Source organism: Peromyscus maniculatus, chromosome 2 (assembly GCF_049852395.1).
Source record: "Peromyscus maniculatus bairdii isolate BWxNUB_F1_BW_parent chromosome 2, HU_Pman_BW_mat_3.1, whole genome shotgun sequence".
Classification (NCBI taxonomy): domain Eukaryota; kingdom Metazoa; phylum Chordata; class Mammalia; order Rodentia; family Cricetidae; genus Peromyscus; species Peromyscus maniculatus.
In genome coordinates, this window is record NC_134853.1 from 137643076 (window position 1) to 137663421 (window position 20346).

At 48.5% G+C, this 20346-nt stretch overlaps 1 protein-coding gene across 10 annotated transcripts in view; it reads right to left on the reverse strand.

The window, feature by feature from the left end:
• Cfap57 (cilia and flagella associated protein 57) overlaps positions 1 to 20346 on the reverse strand; it is a 72699-nt gene that overhangs the window by 27449 nt on the left and 24904 nt on the right. For all 10 annotated transcript variants that reach the window (XR_013049303.1, XR_013049302.1, XM_042271756.2 and 7 more), the window contains 7 exons: positions 15694 to 15906; positions 12914 to 13087; positions 9509 to 9670; positions 4306 to 4461; positions 2888 to 2981; positions 2076 to 2266; positions 1220 to 1393 (listed from right to left, as the gene is read on the reverse strand). Coding sequence is in view for 8 of the 10 variants with exons in the window: in XM_042271756.2 (XP_042127690.2) it covers positions 1220 to 1393; positions 2076 to 2266; positions 2888 to 2981; positions 4306 to 4461; positions 9509 to 9670; positions 12914 to 13087; positions 15694 to 15906 (1164 nt within the window). In the remaining 2 variants the exon portion in view is untranslated. The remainder of the gene's footprint in view (positions 1 to 1219; positions 1394 to 2075; positions 2267 to 2887; positions 2982 to 4305; positions 4462 to 9508; positions 9671 to 12913; positions 13088 to 15693; positions 15907 to 20346) is intronic.

Sequence of the window (20346 nt, forward strand, 5' to 3'; positions counted from 1 at the left end):
CCTTCCTTCCTTTCATTTTTTTTTTTAAACTGAGACAGGTTTTCTCTGTGTAGCCTTGGCTGTCCTGGTACTCTCTTTGTAGACCAGGCTAGCCTTGAACTCAGAGGTCCACCACCTCCACCTCCCTCGTGAGGCATGCACCACCACTGCCTGAGCTGTTTCCCTCTGACTTTAAGGAGACACGCTCTTTTTGTGTAGCCAGACTGGCTGTGAACTCACAACCCTCCTGCCTTAGCACCTAAGTACTGGGACTACGGGCATGCGCTATTACTCCAGTCTTGTTTGTTTGTTTCAGAGAGGGAGTTTTGGGAGAATTTGGGACAGTTCAGTATTTTTCCAGGTCAAATGAAGGATGCGAGTATCATAAGGATGCCTAAGTCTAGTCCTTGCAGGAGAGAGCAATCCAAAAAGCTTTAGAAAGAAGCTTTCTAGATGGATTCAGATTCTTCCAGACTACACTGACCTTGAGAGTTTGTCAAGGTCACAGAGATGAGCTGCTGTAGCCATGTCCAAGAAGGCAGAGCCTGATTACCCCGGGAGTCACTAACATTTCGACTTCTAATGGGAAGCTTTGATTCCCAATGGGCTCGCCCTGAACTTAGCTTCTCTGTGGCTAACCAGCTCAGAAGAAATGAAGCAATTCCACAAGGATCTGTGAATCCCATCCTCCCTCTCTGAGCCATCAGAGAACTAAGTAGCTGCCTCACCTTGCAAACAGAGCATCTTACACCCCCCACCCCCAGCCCTGCCTTACACCTCCTTATACTCCCCCTTCTAAGGAGGAGTCTGAGCAGGAGCTGCCTGAGCCAAGACGTCTCCAGGCGTCTCATCCTCGGATATTATTTCCACTTCCAGCAGATCCTACTTGTCCAGAAAGGAAAAGCCAGAGCATCCTGTGCACAGGGAGCCCATGAAAGGAAAGGAAGGAGTCAGGTACGGTGGTACATTCCTGAAATCCTAGCACCTGGGAGGAAGAGGCAGGAGGATTGTGTGTTTGAGTACTGGGTTCCACAGTGACATCTAAGCCAGTCTGGGCTACACAGTAAGATCCTGTCTCCTGCCGATTGCTCCCCTAAGGAGGAGGGAAGCCAGCTGTGGTCCTTTCTGAGGGTGGAGCCCCTTTGTTCTGGAGGTGGGAGCTCTGTCTACTGGCCCCTTGCTCCCAGCCTCCTCGGTGATGCTCCCAGGGCCCACCCGAGTCACCGAAGGGCAGCCCCACCTTCTTCCTCATGATGCCGGTCTCTCCCTTGAGCCGAAGGTTGGATTCCTTCTCGTCCCGAAGCTTTCTCTCGTACTTGGTTTTGATGTCTTGGATCTCTCTGTCTTCATCTTCTTCAATCTGCTTCTTGGTTTCCTCAAACTCCCGAAGCTGCTGTCGGACATCTTCCTGTGCCTGGCTCAGAGGGAGGGACAGAAAGAGGTGCTGGGAGAGGGGGCTGGAGGTGCTGGGCTAAGAGAGCCTGGGACGCCAAGAGCACAGGAGTCTTTCTTGTGGAAGGGAAGAGAAATCAAATTACAGAAATGGAGGCCACTTCCTTCCTGTCTCCCTTCTCTCCTGACCAGGTCAGGCCTCAGGGTCCACCACCTTCTCTACCTCTTACCAGTACCCCATATCCTGCGTGCCCTGTTGTATCCCTGCTTTTCACACAGCACTCAGGCTTCAGGACCCCCGTCCCCTTTTTTTTCAAGACAGGGTTTCTCTGTGTAGCCTTGGCTATCCTGGAACTTACCAGGCTGGCCTCGAACTCAGAGATCCGCCTGCCTCTGCCTCCTGAGTGCTGGGATCAAAGGCGTGCGCACTGCCGCCCGGCCCAGACATTTTTAGAGAGCTTGGACCACTGAACTGTATTTGTAAATTTGGTTACGCCCCACCCCCCAGATGAGCACGCCTTGAGGGTAGAAACCTTGTCTGCTCTGCCCACACTGGACTCCCAGGGCACAGTGCCTGTGGCACACAGCAGCTGCCAGGCAAATGGCTTAGCAAATGAGTGGTTCTAATTACCTCCCCACCCCAAGCCGATCCATGCTGCCCTTTTCCTCCGAAAGGGAGGCAGAGCTCGGCTCCCCGGGATCACCTCTTCTAGAAGGCTCGTTTTCTCCTGGAGTTTGGCCTCGTAGAACTCGGTCAGCTCCTCCAGGGCCTGGCTCTTTGTCTCATCGTTGTCTCGGAGCTGTTTTTCGTACTCCTCCTGCATCCTCTGGGACTTGAGCTGCAGCTCCTGATACTTCTCATATTCCAGGAGCAGCTTCTGGTTGTTGCAACACTCTGAAGGGAGACAGGAGGGTCTGCGTGCCGTGCGGGCAGGCCGTGCGGGCAGGCTGCAGCAGCCTTTGGAGCACGCATGACCCCCCCCCCCCCCCCCCGAGTGCTTTCCTGCTCCTCCCTTGCCAGCTGGAGCTCACCTCCACCAGACCCAAGGTTCAAGCCTGCCTAACTCCCGTGACTGCCCTGCTTATCTCTCACCAGGTGGCCAAGCTCCCGGCACCCAACTCTAGACAGAAAAATCATTTCCATGAAGGTCCTGGTAGGAGGCATTTGAGGGTTCAGGGTCAGGAAAATGCCCGAGTATGCAATACAGGTTTTATAATTCCATTTTATAGATGACCAAGCCGAGCCTTGGTAAGGCTGGGTGATACCCCAGAACATATAGCAAGCCAGTGCTGAGACTGGAACTCTGTCAGGCTCCAAACCTGAACTTGCCACTGGCACGTTTGTATTTTGAGGAATGGGCAAATTCACAGAAGGAAAAACTGTGGTGAGTTTCAATAAAGTAGTGCATTCATAGACAGAGCCGCGTTCCCTGAGCCACGTGTCTGGGGGCCATCTTTCAGATGGTGGGTCCTAAGCTGCCTTGCCTCAGCAATATGGCTCCCTCTTGTGGCTCACCCAGGTCTTGCAGCTCCCGGCTCTGTTTGTCCAGGAGCTCTTCTATGTGTTCTCGGTGATGGACGTCCTGTTTTTCTTTCTCTGTTTTTAAAACCTGAAACAAAGAGTCACCTTTTCTCATTTCTACACATTTGTCAAAGGCACCAATAGGACAAGAGCTGCTTTTACTAGTAACATCTTCATTCATAAATTTTTCCGCAAGCCCTGGCTTTGCACCAGACATTGCTCTGTTGAGCCATGACCACATGGGCATCTTTTATCCACATCCTATTTGGCTCTGAAACGCCTATGCTTTTCTCTTCATGCACACGTGGTAAAATGGATTCGTCAGCAAAGGCTTTTGGTTTGGACATGGATCAAGTAGATTTTTAAGGAGAAAAATCAGGGGTTCATTCCAATCATCTACTGCTGATAGCTGGGTATGGTGGCGCATACCTTTAATCCCAGCACTTTGGCAGAAGCAAGCAGATCTCTGTGGATTCGAAGCCAGCCTGGTCTATACAGTTCCAGGCCAGTCAGAGCTACATAGTGAGACCCTGTCTCAAAAAGCAAACCAAACCAACCAGCTAAACAACCAACCAACCAACCAACCAAACAAACAACCAAACAACCAAACAAACAGAAAGCCCCAACAACAGCCCCAGTTGTATACTGCTGGCACATTGCTCTCAGTTCAGGATGCTTATGTTTAAGTACTGACCTCAGCCAGCCAGCTCCTGGCAGGCTGAGGATACCATCCTGGGGCCTGGCTTTGTGTTTGGCTTATGAACAGCATGGAACTAACACTTGACACCTGGCTGAATGAATTATAAATAAATAGATGAACAAATTGAACAGCCAAGGGCTTTTCAACCAAACAGACCCATGAAGATAGGTGACCAGTACAACTACTCCTTGAGCCAAAAGATGGGGAGTTGTAGATGAGGGGGCCTGGCAGACTTGGCATAGCATAAAGACAGGCTTACAAAATCTGGGGCCAAGCCTAACTACAAACTGTTAAGACAGATTTTATTTTTGACAATCTAGAAATCAACACACCTGCTAGTCCCTTCTCTTGCAATCTCGTTACTTCATTTTTTTAAAAATGAGTTTTCCCTGGTCACAAAAATAACAAATTCTCACCGTGGAGAATCTGGGAATTCCAAAAGTGTATTAGAAACAAAACGTGAATTATCTAGAACAGCAGCGTTGTGGGATAATCATACTGCTACCTCTTGCCCATGCACCTGTTTTACCCGGCAGTACCATTCGCTACGGAAAGCTTCATATTCTGTCTGTTGACCATGTGTCCCATACATCTCCCCCAGCAGCCGGGCGTTACAGCTGGGCAGTATGGATGCCTTTAGACCATGCAGCTGGCCCCACACTCATGGGAAGTGCTTATTGCCGAGGCTGCGGGTTCCGGTTCTCCGGCACACCTGGTTCTTGGTCTTTAAGGACTCCATCTCCTGGATGAACTTGTCTGTCAGCTCCTTGATCTTCTCCGAGTAGTTCATGTCCTTCAGGCGCAGCTGATACTCATTCTCCATTTTCAATTCTTCCACACGTGTCTTCAGCTCCAACATTATCTGGGCCTTTGGGAGGAGGAAACAGAATTAAGAGTGCTCACCGTGGGGGGTGGGGTCAGAATACCTAAACCTGGGACCTTGGCTTCAAATGTAGTCAGGCCCTGTTAGAACTTGTCACCATTTCTGTTACAAGATATACAGATGACGTGAGGACACACACGAGACTCTTCCTCTAGCTTTATAATATGTGCTCAGTGGTCCCACTGTGTGCCAATGGCTCTCATGTGTCTTTCAAATTGGCATAAATGTTACCTGTTTGGTGAGGCCTACTTGGACCATCTATTTAATCCTGCTACCCTCTGGTCCCCATTCTCAACACAGAATTATTGACTCCCCCCTTTTTTATTCTTTAATTTTTTTATTAAGACATTTTTTATTCATTTTACATACCAGTCACAAATCTCCATCTTCCCTTCTCCCACCCTTCCAGCCTCCCCCCCAACCCACCCCCTATTTCCTCCTACAAGAAGGTAAGGCCTCCCATGGGGTTGACTTCCCTTCTTAACCCCATCTTATGCTCTATCTTAAATTATTTCTTCAGATATCAGCACTCGGTAATTATTAAATGATTTGCCCATTATTTTCTTTATTCTGTTGTCTTTTTCTTTCATTAGAAATTTAAGCTCCCCACGGCTGATGTCTTTGTTGGTTTTGTTCTCCAATGTAGCCCAAGAACAGGGCTAAAACAGAGTCGGCAATCAAGATACTCTCCTTCTCTGTGTGTGGTACTTCAAGTCAAACCCAGGGCCTCACGTCAAGAGTTCTACATTGGGCTCCACCCCAAACCCAAAAGATACGTGTTGACTGCCCCTGTGAAACCCACAGCCTACTGAGGCAGCCAACTAAACACGCGATTACAAGCTGTGACTGAGTGGCCAATGACGTGAACACTGCCCTCTCAGGTCTTTCACGCCTCTGCTGCTGTTACCACGGTTACTTTAGCACAAGTCCCCGTTCTCCTGGGCTCCAAAGTCTAGTCGCTAGTGTTTGTTCTTTCCATTACAATGGAAGTTTCCTGAAAGTCCTGAAATATGCAAACCCCTCATTTCCTGAAGAGCCAATGCTGAAGACTGGGAGAGGACACAGATGATTTCTTCTTGCTCACCTTGATTACATCCCACACACCCTCACCATGTCTTTGCTGCTCCGTTTCCCTCATTTCCACGACAGCAAGGAACACGTGACATTTGTTTCTGTACTCCTAACTGGAACCTGGTATGGACTTGGCATGTGGGAGGCACGGAGAGGAGGGGTGCCCACTCCGGGTCCTCATGTGGTTTGGCACCAATGGGAGGGAGAGGGAGAAGAGTCCGAGCTTAGAGACCACTGGTATAGGTCAAGTACAATGAACGGATGTGGCACTAGAGGGCCCCGGAAGGGCGTCATCTAGCCTCAAGCTGGCTTTGGGGTTATGAGGACTTTTTGATTTCGGTGCGTAGCACAGAATGCATTAGAGGTGAGGTGACCAGCTGGAATGTGACCGCAGAGTTCCGGTGAGAGGTGGTAGGGCCTTGAGCTGAGGTGGGCGAGGGAAGCATGGAGGAATGGAAAGACTATAGAAAGAGATTCTAGAAAACGTGGTGCCTGACTGGCTCTGTGGCGGCGAGAGAGGGTCATGTTGGAAGACTCCCCAGGTGACCGGCTGTACCAAAGCGCTGGGTTTGGCCTGTCTGGCTTCATGATCCTTTCTCCCGAGCCTAGCAACAGTACTGTCAACACTGGTAAATGTTCAGCAGGCGGCTCAGTGGCCCCAAGGCCCGTGATGAACTGGTGAGACATTGTTGCAAATGGTCCAGTTTTTGATGCGGGATGTCCGAGGTGCTTGTTCACTGGCCTTCCATATTCTATTCCTACCATGCTGCAGAGTATCTTTCCAGGGTGGGAATCTTGTCATGACTCTTCCTGATGTACGGTCTACCTGTGGTCCTTCCCAGCAGTTTCCAGTCTAAGACGTGCCAAAGGCCTCTGTGGTCTCTCTGATTCTCTCCAGCTTTCTCAGCAACACACATGCTACTCACAGCTGCTAGGCACATCTTCCCAGAGGGCTACCTCTTTACCCCTCCACACACTGCTTGCTCCATAGGGAAGGCCTTTTCTTCTGGAAGGTGCTGTACAGGGCTTGCTTCCTCTGACCCAGCCTGGGCTGGGCTGGGGTCCTTCCCCTGCGTTCTTTCCCTGTTTCCTGTTCCCCGGCTTCCCTCCCAGGCTGCAGGCCAAGGGACCCCCTCTGTGTCTTTTATCTCCATCGTTTCAGTGATGGGGGGGGGGGCACGTTTCAGGCACACAGCAGTTGCTTCTGTTTCCAGCACGTGGATATCCATGTGCATCTAAATGACCGAGTGAGTGAGGAAATCCCTGGCTGAGAGACAGTTGCTTGGAATGTCGCCGAACAGAACGACAGGGAGCTGGAACCAGGGAGAATGTGGAGTGTCACTTCAGGGACATAGAGAGACAGGTAGGAGAGGGTGGGGAAGAGGTTTGCAGAGGTTCATCCTGATGGACGTGAGGGAGGAGGGAGGCTCAGGAAGTGGGATACACACACACACACACACACACACACACACACACACACACACACACACACACACGATGTTTCCACTGTGGTCAGGGGTCAGGGTCAGAGTCAGCCCAGACACGGTCAGACTTGGCGATCATCCCTGCACCTCCTGTCTGCCTTCTCTGCCCTCTGGGAAGAATGAGAAGAAAAGAAGACGGAGCAGATTATGTTTGTCTGCCACAGGGAGGCGAGGCTCTCCCTCCCTCCTTCCTTCTCCTTTGCTTTTCATAGAGAAGGTTCCAGGGTGTTCTGGAAGGGCTGTCCAAGAAACAGCAGGGCCCTCCATCCTGCTGGGCCTGGGCCGCATTGTTCTGGCAGCCTGTTGTCTCTCCTCCCCTGACTGTGAGCCCCCAGATCACAGCATCCCAGTCTGACTTTTCCAAACACTCATGCTGGGCTGGAGAGATGGCTCAGCCATTAAAGGCTAGGCTCACAACCAAACACTCACGCCCAGAGCCTAGCCAACCACAGGGAGCGCACTCAGCTACTCAGATTTTTTTTTTTTTTTTTTTTTGAGTGGTAATGACTGTGTAGCTCTGGGATTCTCTGAGAGCCAGACATTCAGCTTCATTCATGAGCTGTGCCCAGGGCTATGCACTCAGATTTCAGCAAAACATTTACTGTGTTGAACTTACCATACCAACAGGAGGGAGGTTCCCTTGGTGTAGTGACTGAAAGCCATCTTCAGATTCAATCTGGAATCAAATTCTGGTCCTACTATTTACCAGTACAGTGAGTTGGGATCCAACACTAAACCTCTTTGAATGAGGTTGATCCATAACCCCTGAGTCATGGGGGAGAACAGTTTCTTTTTCACAGAGGTATTTGGAGGTTTCTTTTTTTTTCCTTTTTTTTGGGGGGGGGGATTTCGAGACAGGGTTTCTCTGTGTAGTTTTGTTGCCTGTCCTGGATCTTGCTCTGTAGATCAGGCTAGCCTCGAACTCACAGAGATCTGCCTGCCTCTGCCTCCGGAATGCTGGGATTAAAGGCGTGTGCCACCACCGCCCCGGCTCTTTTTTTTTTTTTTTTTAAGATTTATTTATTTATTATGTATACAGCATATATGACTGCAGGCCAGAAGAGGGCGCCAGATCTCATTACAGATGGTTGTGAGCCACCATGGGGTTGCTGGGAATTGAACTCAGGACCTCTGGAAGAACAGTTAGTGCTCTTAACCTCTGAGTCATCTCTCCAGCCCTCAGAGGTTTCTATGAGAGATATGCCACCAGTATGGTACCTGCTCCATGGCAAATGCTCCTTCCTTCCTTCCTTCCATCCATCCATCCATCCATCCATCCTTCCTTCCTTCCCTCTCTCCCTCCCTCCCTTCCTTCCTTCCTATGTAGCCCAGGCTGTCCTCAAGCTCATAATCTTCCTGTCTTAGCTTCCTTTGTGATTGGATTACAGATGTGAGCTACTGTGCCTATTTGTGTGCATACACTTATGAATGTGGGTGTTCATGCATGCTCATGGTGTGTGTGTGTGTGTGTGTGTGTGTGTGTAGTCCAGAGGCTGACACTGGGTGTCTTCATCAGTTGCTCTTGAGTTTGTGTTCTGAGACAAAGTCTCTCGTTGGACCTGGGGCTCATCAATTCAGTCAGATTGTCTTGCCAATGAGCTTTGGGTCCTCTGGTCTCTTCCACCCCTAGCTCTGGGGTTATATACACAGGCCTCTGTGCCCAGCTCTGTGCTAGGGATCCAACCCCAGGTCTTTAGCTTGCCTGACTGAGCCATCTTCTCCCAGGTCACGTGTTTTAAAATGAAGGTTCAATGCACTGGAAATCATTACAGTTCACAGCTTCTGTAGCATGAATCCTAATTGGTCTTAATAATAAAAATACCCAGAGTCAGATATCAGGGTGAAAGCTGAAAGATAAGAGAAGCAGAGTAGCCAGCCACTAGAAAGACTTCTTGCCTCTAGGAATCCTCAGACTGAAAAGGCCGAGCTCCTGTCTCCACCCCACCTTATCACTTCCTCTTTCCACCCAGCCATATCACTTCCTATTCCTCCTCCCAAGTGCTGGGATTAAAGGTGTGTGCCACCACTGTCTGTCTGGTCTCTAGGGGCTAGCTCCGCACTCTGATCTTCCAGGCAAGCTTCATTTGTTTGAGCACAAACACGATATCACCACAAGCTCCAACGTGGGCATGTGGTAGTTTAATCTTATGAATGTGTACTGGTTATCTTTAATAACCGTCCCTCGCCACGGTTCCCATTCTTACACTGCACACAGCTGGAAGAAAGCAGGGTCACGGGCCTTGAACACAGTATAAGTCAGGGTGATCACGGTGTAGAAGGACAGGAAGTGTGAGGGTCGGTGCAAACAGGTTGGCTTGCCAGCACGATTGGAGCTGTGAAGGGAGCTGTGACTGTCTGCACCAGACATGGGCGGAGCCAGTCCTGCAGAGGACGTCAGATGCTGGCCTGAGCCCTCTGCATGTCGTCTGCTAAGGAATTCTTTGTCCTCCCCACCCCCAATGAGACCTGGTTCTTACCTTCTCCTCCATGTCTGTCTTAGTCACCAGCACCTCTTCGGCAAAGCCCACCTCCCTCTCTCTCTTGATTCCCCGGCCTTCCTTATCAAAGACCCTCCAGGTGAACAGGCAGCCATCCTCAGCAACAGTCAACAGGAACTGGTCATCAAAGGTGAGCAGCATCTGTGGAGGAAAAGAGCACGGAGAAGTTTTCTGGGGTTGTGGAGGCCCCGGAGGGAGCTGGCCACTGCACAGGCTTTGGTCCATGCAGCCCCACACACTTCCCTGGGCATGCATCCTCTTTACCAGGAGAATTAGACAGAAGCACCTTGGTGCATGAACAGATTTCTTCGTTGATGAGGGAATATGAAGGAGTCAGTGTCTGGGGAGAGAAAATCCCCAGCTCACTCAAAGGCAAAGACTCAAAATGTGAAGCTCTTATGGCATCTATCATATGTAGTCAGGGATGGTTTCTTGGGGCCACTGCGTGTAGAGGGGGAGGGGATTTAGTTGAGCCTGTGCTCTTCTTCATCGTGCCTCTGGATGTCACACATGTCTCATTATCATTTTCAGTCTCTGCTTCAGTATGGTTCTCACTCTGCTAGAGGTAACCATGGGCAACCATGGATCTGTCATTGTGACTAGAGGTCGCTTTTGTCTGTCCCACCTGTAATTTGTCCCTTATCTGAGGTAGTCCCTAATTGAGTTTGGGGACAGAGCAATCGTTCTCCTACCCCTGTGAATTTGATTTTAATGATCTTATTTTCCTGGGCTTTGGGTTTCTGGTACTGTGGCTGCTTACAAGAGTCTTTGAAAGCTGAGCTGGCTTCTTGACTCCCCTGGAGAAGACTGATTTCCTTTTTTTTAACTCCCAATTTTCTGCTGTGTTTGTTTACTCCTTAAGACCGAGGGCTAGCCTCTTTCAGGCACAGCCATAAAGTAAGGAAGGCCAAAGGTCTACAAGAGGGGAGCAATGTCAATGTTCACCTGGACTCTATAAGAGCACCACATGCTCTTTACCATTGAGCCATCTCTCCAGCCTCGAAAAAGCATTGCTTTTGAGGACCATTCAATCATATAGAAAAATTCTTACAATAATGTTGAAGTTTTAAGAGGCAGGCTGTGAAAGAGTGACCGTATAGTATGATCTTTATTCCAGACACATGTATAATATACACGAGGGGAGATGGTGTCAGAATATGAACGATGATGCTATTATAAAGGCCTGACTTCTAACATAAACATATATTGCTTCTACAATAAAAATGATTTTTACCACAATTTTTAGTAGATCTGAAGGGAAGATGGACTATATCATCACACTTCACTTTGGACACAATTCCTGGGCTCAGTACAGACATGTGTCATTTTATAATGAAAAATCCTTTTCTCATGTGTACAGTATCTACAGGTAAGTGTGCCAGATTGAATGAGAATGGTCTTAGTTGGTGGACCTATTTGGGAAGGATGAGGAGGTGTGATTTTAGTGGAGGAGGTATGTTATTGGGAGGTTTCAAAAGGCTCATGCATTTCCCATCACTATTCTCTGCCTCGCGGTTATAGATCACGGCGTGAGTCTCGGTTGCTCCTTCATGCTGCCATCACCGACTCCAACCCTTTAAAACCGTAAATCACATTAAATACTTTTGTTTAGAAGTTGCCTTGGTCATGGGATTTTATCACAGCAACAGAAAAGTAAGACACTGAATCAATATCGAATTCAGGACATAATTAAAAATCTTTCATGTCATCTAATTTCAGATAAAGGAGGCATACCTTTTCTCAGGACCTGGTTTTCAGGGGCCTGTGTAATCACACACACCCCGGCTGTGAGTGACTTTTACGTTTCTATTAGCTCTGATTTATTGGCATCTAGAGAACTCTTTTTCATTCACTTTTTGTTATGGCAAAATGTATACACTATAAAATGTAGCATCCTGACCATTTTTTGGTGTATAGTTTATGATGACACATTTGTGAAGCTGTGGAGTTATCACCACCATCTAACCATAATTTTTTGTTATTTAAAACTAAAACTATGGTCTGCAGCTGGGCGTTGATGGCTCACCCCTTTAGCACTTGGGAGGCAGAGGCAGGTGGATCTCTGTGAGTCTGAGGTCAGCCTGGTCAACAGAATGACTTCCAGGACAGCCAGGGCCACACAGAGAAACCCTGTCTTGAAAACAAAATAAAATAAACAAACTAAACCCAAACAAACCTAAGACCGCACAAATTAAACAGTAATTCCCCTTTTTGGTCCCACCCCCGAGGGTATAGAATGACAACCACCATTCTACTTCCTATCACTTTTGATATCTTCTTTTTAAAAGTATGAATCAAGGTTTTATTGGTCAGTTTGGGTGAGTCACAGATGGACATAACCCCAATTCACCATTCCACACACTCAAACCCCTTGTCAGTGAGCAATAGTGCACTGTGGAAAGAACCCAAAGGCCTCAGAACTGACAAAAGCTATGGCCAGCAGAACCAATGCCCTAGGACTAAATCCAAAATGGAAAAGTCTTCACGCAGCAGTGGACATCCTGCAGATGCCGGATCACTGTCTTCTCTAGCTCTAGGTTGGGGTCCAACAACCATGTGTCATAAAGACCATAGTCCAGAAAAACTGAAAACACCCTGGAGGGGCCAAAGAGTCCTGTTCCCACAGTGGGTGGAGTGATGCTGTATTTGCCTATTTGGAATTAGCATGTTTTATGTAGTTCAGTTTTCTAAAAACGCATGCATGTTGTAGCATAGTGCCGAGTTCCCTTCCCTTTCAAGACTATTACTCCATTGTATGTGTGGAACACATTTGCTTAGCCACTCATTTGCCACTGGACACAGGCTGCTTTCTTATTTTTGCACCTTTTTCTTTTCCTCCAGTATGATTTGAACCATTTAGCTATTAAACATAGATATTACTTCACAAGAAAGGGGAATAGGACTATTTACAAAGCATGCCTATGTTATTGTTCCTAGGGGTAGTCTTCATATTCTCAGAGTTGGTTCTAATCTCTTGGGGGGTATGACTTTTTGTCTGGGAGCAGTGGGCACCTGAGGGTCATTAGTAGGCAAAACTCACTGCAGCTGGGAAATATGATGGCGACCTACAGCACCCATCCAAGGGTCCATTATTGGGTGTAATTTCATGTCAAATGATCTTTAGGTGTGACCCATTACTTTCTAGGATAAATTCCTGGTAGTTTCAACATGGTTATTAATATCCATCTGATGGGTGCCCAGTGAATTGGCGACAGACAAATAAATAAACAGAGAGAGAGAGAGAGGAGAGAGAGAGAGAGAGAGAGAGAGAGAGAGAGAGAGAGAGAGAGAGAGAGAGAGAGGAGAAACACTGAGAAGTTCACAGGGTAGGAAAGTCTATGAGGCAGAGCCTGGGCTGGGACTTGGTGGGGAGGCACCTCTCACCTTGGTGATGGGACCAGCATGAGCCTGATACTCATTGAATTCTTTCTGCAAAGGCAGGGGGTACTTCATGGCACGGATCGTTCCCACTGAAGTGCCCACAAACATCATGCGCCCGGAATGTGAGAGGGTGATGGCTGTATAGACGACGTCAAATGCTGATATCTCTCGAAGGATCTGGAACACAGGCAGGTCTGTTCAGTGGGAGGGGCTGAGCGATGCCTCCCAGTGTCTCAGTGTCACCTTTGGGGTGGGAATTCTACTAACTTTTCCCTCTATTCCTTACAGTATTTGGTATAGTGTTCAGCACATAAAAGGCCCAAACCAACCACTTCTTAGTTCCTTCTCCTCTTCCTTCTCATCGTCATCACTGTGGTACTGGGATTGAAACTCAGGCCTCGCACATGGGAGGCATGCCCTCCACCACTGAGCTACCTCCCCAGTTCAGAGTTCCTAATTTTTATTATCGTTTTATTTTTTTTGTGACAGGATCTCACTGTGTAGCCTTAGGTAGCCTGAAACTTCTTAGGTAGACAGGGCTGGCCTCACAGAGACCCATCTGCCTCTGCCTCCCAAGTGCTGGGATTAAAGGCGTGTGCAACCGTGCCCGTTTGGAGTTCCCAAGTCTTATGTGGTGTGTGTGTGTGTGTGTGTGTGTGTGTGTGTGTGTGTGTGTGTGTGTGTATGTGTGTGTGTGTGTTCACACTAGTGTGAGTACATGGAGGCCAACATGACATCAGGATCCTGGTCTATCACTCTCCGTTGTATATTCCTTTGAGACAGGGTCTCTTCACTGACCCTGGAGCTGGACAGATGGCCAGCAAGCCCCGATGACCCTTTTCTCTCTGTCTTGCCCCCCTGCCCAGCCCTGGGGGTACGGGTACACATAGGCACAGCTGGGTGCTGGGACCCCAACTCAAGTCTTCACGCTGGCACAAAAGGTGCTCTTCCCCACGGAGCTGTCTCTGTAGCTTTGGTTTCTTGACTAATAACCAGTCGTGGGTGTTAGAAACAATACAAACGGAATGGCCAGAAACCTTCTCATGGCGCCATGTACAAACACCGTCTTATACCCTTTCTCTGCTGTAACTCATCTGGTCTCCCCAACCCCTGAGGACGTTACCCTTACATTTAAGTCAAGAGAAGATGAGTCACGGAGGCTGGAAGTAACTTGCCTCAACTCCTAAGTGTGGTCAGCGGCAGCCTGACTCCACTTTTAGCTCTTGACTGCAATGTTGTCCACACACCTCAGAGTGTGAACATGATGGCAATCATACATTTATCCAGGGGGCATTTATTCATGTCCAAACTATGCTCTCAGGGAACTCATTTATTCCCCTGCTCACGGCTGCTTATTCACCCACCCACTCACCTATCCACACATTTTTAATGATTGTGTGTGTGTGTGTGTGTGTGTGTGTGTGTGTGTGTGTGTGGCAGTATGCAAGCTACTAGGGATGTCAAGGGGAGGGACCATAGCCTTGCCTTGGGGAAACATTATTCTGGCCCAGCTTTGTACAAGCTGCTTAAATACTAGGATCAGGTCCCTGGCAGTACAAAGGAGAGTCACTCTGTGTTAACTAAGCCATATTCCAAACCTGTCTCAGATTCATTTGCTGCTGTGGTAGCCATGAGCCTCCTCCCACAAGGTGCCAGCCCATGAAAGAAGCTGCAGAAAAACCTAAGAAGCCAGAGATCAGCTGTCACTGGGCCAGAGAAGGGCACAGGCCACATCTGTAAAGGGCCCACACTGAGCTCTTCTTTTGCCCATATGTCCAGGAGCCAAAGGTGGTAATATAAACACATGCAGGTTAGAGATTTTGAAAGAGCACAGGGACAAGCCTGGGTGATGGCAGCTAACCACAGCAGTGACTTATCTCGGATAAGTGCAGAACAAGGGCAAGCTCAGTTTATAGAAAATTATATCTTAATTAAATTTGTGTATACGCATGTGCAAAATGGTGTGTGTAGTGGTGGTGGTGGTGTGTGTGGTAACAGTAGTGGTGCGTGGTGGTGGTGGTATGTGTAGTGGTGTGGTGGTGATGGTGTGTGTGGTGGTATGTGTAGTGGTGTGGTGTGGTGGTGGTGGTGGTGGTGGTGGTGGTGGTATGTGTAGTGGTGTGGTGGTGGTAGTGATGGTGGTGGTGGTGGTGGTGGTGGTGGTATGTGTACTGGTGTGGTGGTGGTAGTGATGGTGGTGGTGGTGGTGGTGGTGATGGTGGTGATGGTGGTGGTGTGTGTAGTGGTGTGTGTGTGTGGTGTAGTGGTGGTGATGTATATGTGGTGGTGGTGTGTGTAGTGGTGGTGGCTATGGTGTGTGTGGTGGTGGTGATGGTGTGTGTGGTGGTGGTGGTGATGGTGTGTGTGGTGGTGGTGGTGATGGTGTGTGTGTGGTGGTGGTCTCTGTAGACCACCTGTGGGAATCGGCTCTCCCTTTCCACCATGGGGATCCCAGGGGTCCCTTCAGGTTGTCAGGCTTGGTGGCACACGTGGCGCGTGCCTTTACTAGCTGAGCCATCTTGGTGACCTCAGAGTGTTTTAGAGATGCTGCCGATTTCCGTGGTGTGGGTAAATGGGAAGTTACAGAGGCAAGCAAAACAGAAAGGGCAAAGGGACCCACAGCTGATCCATTCAGGAGGATCAAGGGGTGATGAACTGAGCTGACCCCACAGAGGGCGCTGTCCCATGCAGGAGGGGCCTCTCTCAACTCCTTCTACCAGAAGCTGTGGAGCCTGTCATCAGCGACACTGTGGAGCAGCCAGAGACAGGGAGAGTGGACTCACCAAAGAATCAGAGATCTCCTTGAGAGTCTGGTCTGACCCAACAGCGAAGATGACTTTGCCGTCAGGGGAGACAGTGATGGAGTTGTAGCTACAGGACTTGAGCACACATTCCGTCTCTCTCTTCCCTGTGGACAGGTTCCATTCATACACAGCGCCGTCTGTCCCAGCAGAAATCAGTTTGCTGTCATCTAAGTTCCACACTAGTGAACGAATCTGCAAGGGATACAGACACAACTGGATGAGAAGAGTGTACACACACGCGTGCGTGCACAGACATACACACACATGTGCATACACACATGCACACATGCACACGCACACTCGGAGGCGATAAACCTGAGGACTCCACTACACTAAAGCAGAATGTCTGTGCCTGGTAGAGGTCTCTCTGTAAGCACAAAACATGGCTTCTTGGCCACATTAACATTCTGTTTTCTAAGATGTAAATGTTGTAAATGCTGAAACAATAGACTCTCATTCCCTTTTCACTTTATGAATGCAGACTGACTTATATTAGTTTCCTAATATAACTTTAACTTATGTGAATGCATGGTTTGGCTGTGGTTACAAGCATCTGCAGAGGTCAGAAGAGGATGTCAGATCCCCTGGAACTAGCTGGAGTTATGGATGGTTGTGAGCCACCACGTGGGTGCTGGGAAACGAACCTGGGTCTTCTGTAAGAGCAACAAGTGCACATAACTGCTGAGTTATCTCTCCAGCCCCCTTTGAGAACCCGTTTAGTTTTGAAATATTCACAGGAAACTGCAAACAACAGCTCCGAGACTTCTAGAAGGAGAGACTTCTAGAGTCAGGGTATCAGCTAGTTGCTCCAGTGACCTAAGTTAACTGGTAAAAATAATCAGAACAACCACTTAGGGCTGGAGGCGTGAGTCAGTTGGTGAAGCACTCGCCTGGCAGGCATGAGGACCTGAGTTTGACTCCCAGGACCTACATTGGAAAAAAAAAAAAAAAAGCCAGGCATAATGGTCCACTCTTGTGACCTCAGCGACCAGGAGACAGAGACAGATGGATCCTTGGTGCTTGCCGGCTAGCCTAACCTGCTAGGTGAGTTGCAGGCTAGTCAGAGAACCCATTTCAAAACCAACCAACCAACCATACATGCACATGAGCACCAATCCAAGTCCCCGGAAACCTGTTTGAAGGGCATGGGACAATGGAGAAGCATTCATCCAAGAACATGTCCCCAGTCTCTGTATGAGGAGCTTGTGGTGTCTGTACCACCTGAAAAGCCACTGCTGTGGACTCCGGGCAGCAGCTGCCGAGGTGACATGCCACCTCTGCTCTGGGAAGGAAAGATGGCTGACATTTGTTATCCCCAGGATGCAGAGGTGCAGACAGGCATGACCATGACAGTTGGTTCCTTTCCCTCAGCCAGTCTCACAGGGAGCAGCTCCACTCCAATTGCAGACAGGCCAAGAGTAACGGTGCCTGACTGCTGACGCCCCAGTGCGCTTATTGGTGGAGATTCCTCACTATGAGGACCAGGTGAAGATCAGGGGTTCCTGCCACCCTGCCCCTACCCTGCAGCTTCCACTCAAAGTAGGGGTGCCACTGCTGGGAAAGCAGGTTCAGGGCGTGGTGGTGTAAGGGCTTTGCATCAGGGAAATGCAGCCACTGAGACAGAGCACTCCGTGGCAGCCAGGGACTGACTTTATTTACAACAGCTTCTGGAGACCTCTGTGCTTATGGGCACATCTGAAACAGTGGAGATCTTGGTGAGAGATCAAAGGGGAGGCTGGTGACTATGACATAGGAAAAAGCCAGCAGAGCGGCTGAATTTCAATAGCGAGATGGTGGGAATCGCTGGGGGCTATAAGGCTGTGTGCCTGTGGCGGGGTGCATCCACTGGGCAGCGATGGGAGCAGGTTGTAGGAAACGCAAAGGCATTTTCTAAGCTACCTGAAGACCCACTGACTCAGGCAGAAGTCTCTCTGGGACAACAGGCTTCCATACAACATCTGACCACACACTGAATAGTGAGTTCCTTCACTCAAGGGCGCCTTCCAGGAACCCAGGCTTAACATGTAAACTGGCACTCACTCTTGGCAGCATGGAAGACTATGTTCCTGACTAAGGCTGTGCCTTGTCAGGCAAAACCAGAGAGGGCACATCCAAACTGCCCATCTCTGCAGACCATGGAGCCGAAAACCTCGTGGCCTAAAGCAGCTGCCCCCCCCCCACACACACACCTAGGAGTGAAGGCTAAAAATCCAAGCAGCTAAGTGGGTTTATGGGAAATCTACATGGGCTTATGGGGAATCTAAGTGGACTTATGGGAAACCTATAATTAACAAGTGCCTTAGGCCATCCACAGGCAAACCGAAGGCTCAAATCGAAAAAGAAGAAAAAAGGTAAGAAAAAAATTCTAAGTACGGACATTAAAGGCTGCCCACTGCATAGGAAAAAGGCTTTACAAAATTAGTTCCTCCACTGAGCAAATAAGCAGTCCGTCATCTTACCAACTTACCCGCCTACCACCAGCTCTCGGGAATATAGATCTAGAATTGCTGCAGTATGGTGCCTAGAATAGCCAGCCAATAAGAAGCCAGGAAACACACACGAAGCAAACCAACAAAGCCCTCAGAAACACCGTGCTCCAAAAAGAAGATGACAGGAGTGAGCACGGAGGTGTCCTGGAAGGTGCCCGGACCAGTAAAGACTCAGCTGATGTAAACACATCCAAAGGAGTGCAGAAGCCACGCTTGAGGAATTAAAAGAAGCGGCGATGCGTCTCATCAAGTTGGCGATGCCAAAGGGAGAGAGAGCATTTTTAGAAACTCTAATGGACACCCCAGGGTTGAAAAGTGTAATTGCCAAAGTGAAAATGTCCCTAGAGGGGCTCCACGGAAGATCTGAGCAGGGGAGCGTGAAGGCAGATCAAAAGCCATCACGCAATCTGAAAAACCAGAGATGTTTAAGAAAATCTAACGGAGACCAAGAGAGTCCTGGACAACCATCACGTACACCAGCAGATGTGGGTCGAGAGTACCAGGAGGAGAGAGAAGAGCGTCAGGAAAGAGTTACAAATAAGTATGTAATTATCTGAAAGCAGTCAAAACTTGCTGAAAAACATGAACGCACGCATCCAAGGACTACAGTACATTTCAAGTAGGAGAAGCACAAAGAGATGGACATCCAGACACACCACAGTCAAAATCCTGCAAGCCAACAACATGAAAACCTGAGAGAAAGTCAATTGGTCTATACTAGCAACAGCCCAAGATACCATTTGGTTTTTGTCAGAAAATCTGGAGGGAGAGCCAAAGGCAGTGGGAGGTGTTTAAAGCACTGATAGTCACAACAAGAACCATCACTTTCTGTCTAGCAAAACTAAATGTCTATTTTAATTACGAAGGACACATTAACGAATCCCCAGATAAACACAAACTGGAGAACTGACTGCCCGAAGACCTGCCTTTCAAGAAATGCCAAAGGAAGTTCGTTAGACCAGAGGTAGTTGATCTCTGATGACAATATGACATCACACCAAAGAAACCACAGTGATAATTTCATAAGGCACTGAGAGACAGCATGATTGCAGAGTACATTTTCTTTACTCTCTAACATATGGAAAGTTCATATTAAAATTTTTACAAATTTTACAAATTCATCTGTTTCTTTCAGCTATTTGAAAAGACACAATAAAGTCACACAGAGTAGCGATCAAAACAGTGTATTATAAACCAGGTGTGGCAGCACACACCTTTAATCCTAGCACTCCAGAGACAGGGGGAGGTGAATCTCTGTGAGTCTGGGGCCAGCCTGGCCTACAAGTTCCAGGCTAGCCAGGGCTACATGGTGAGACCCTGTCTCAAAACCGCCCAACCACCCAACCACCACAATGTATTATAGGATGCACAACAAAAAAAAAAATAAAATACAGGCCAGTGAGATTGACTTTTAAAAATAAAGTACAGGGCCAGTAGATGGCTTAGGGGGTGAACATGCTGTCAGTCAACTCTGACAACCTGAATTTGATCCCAGGGACTCACATGATAGAAGGAGAGAATTGACCCTCTTCAGATTTCCACACTCATGCCACACACACCCCCACACCCAATAAAAAGTTAAACAAAAATAAATAAGATACATACACTGGAGCTAAGCCTAACAACATCTGAGGTGAAAGCGTCTGAAGCTGTTTTCCTGTTAGCCTGTTAATGCAGTGGATCACACTGGTTGGTTTCCCATGTCAAACCAGCCTTGCATTCCCAGGAAAAAGCCCGTGGGTCACACTCTGTAACAACTGTATGCTGGTAGGTTTCGGTGTTCTGCCGTCTTGAGATTTCTCAGTCCGTGTTCACCAAGGGTATAGCTCTGCAGTGTCTTTCTTCTTTTGGACTGTCTTGTCTGTTCTTTGGTAAGGGTAAGACTGGCCTTGAAACTGATTTAATGTGTTGTGGGGAAGAAACTGTATAGAATTGGCCTTAAGTTCCCTTTCAATGCATAGAACACCTGCCTGCACCTCTCCTTCTGGATCTGCCTACCTCTTCCTGCATCAAAAGCCATAAACTCACAGCATTACCTCTAACTTTGGTTGAACACAGACTCATCCCCAGCTTCCCCTCTCTCCAATTTCAGTCTATGCATTGGGGGTCCTGTAAACCTTTCCAATTTCAGTTCACCTGTGTG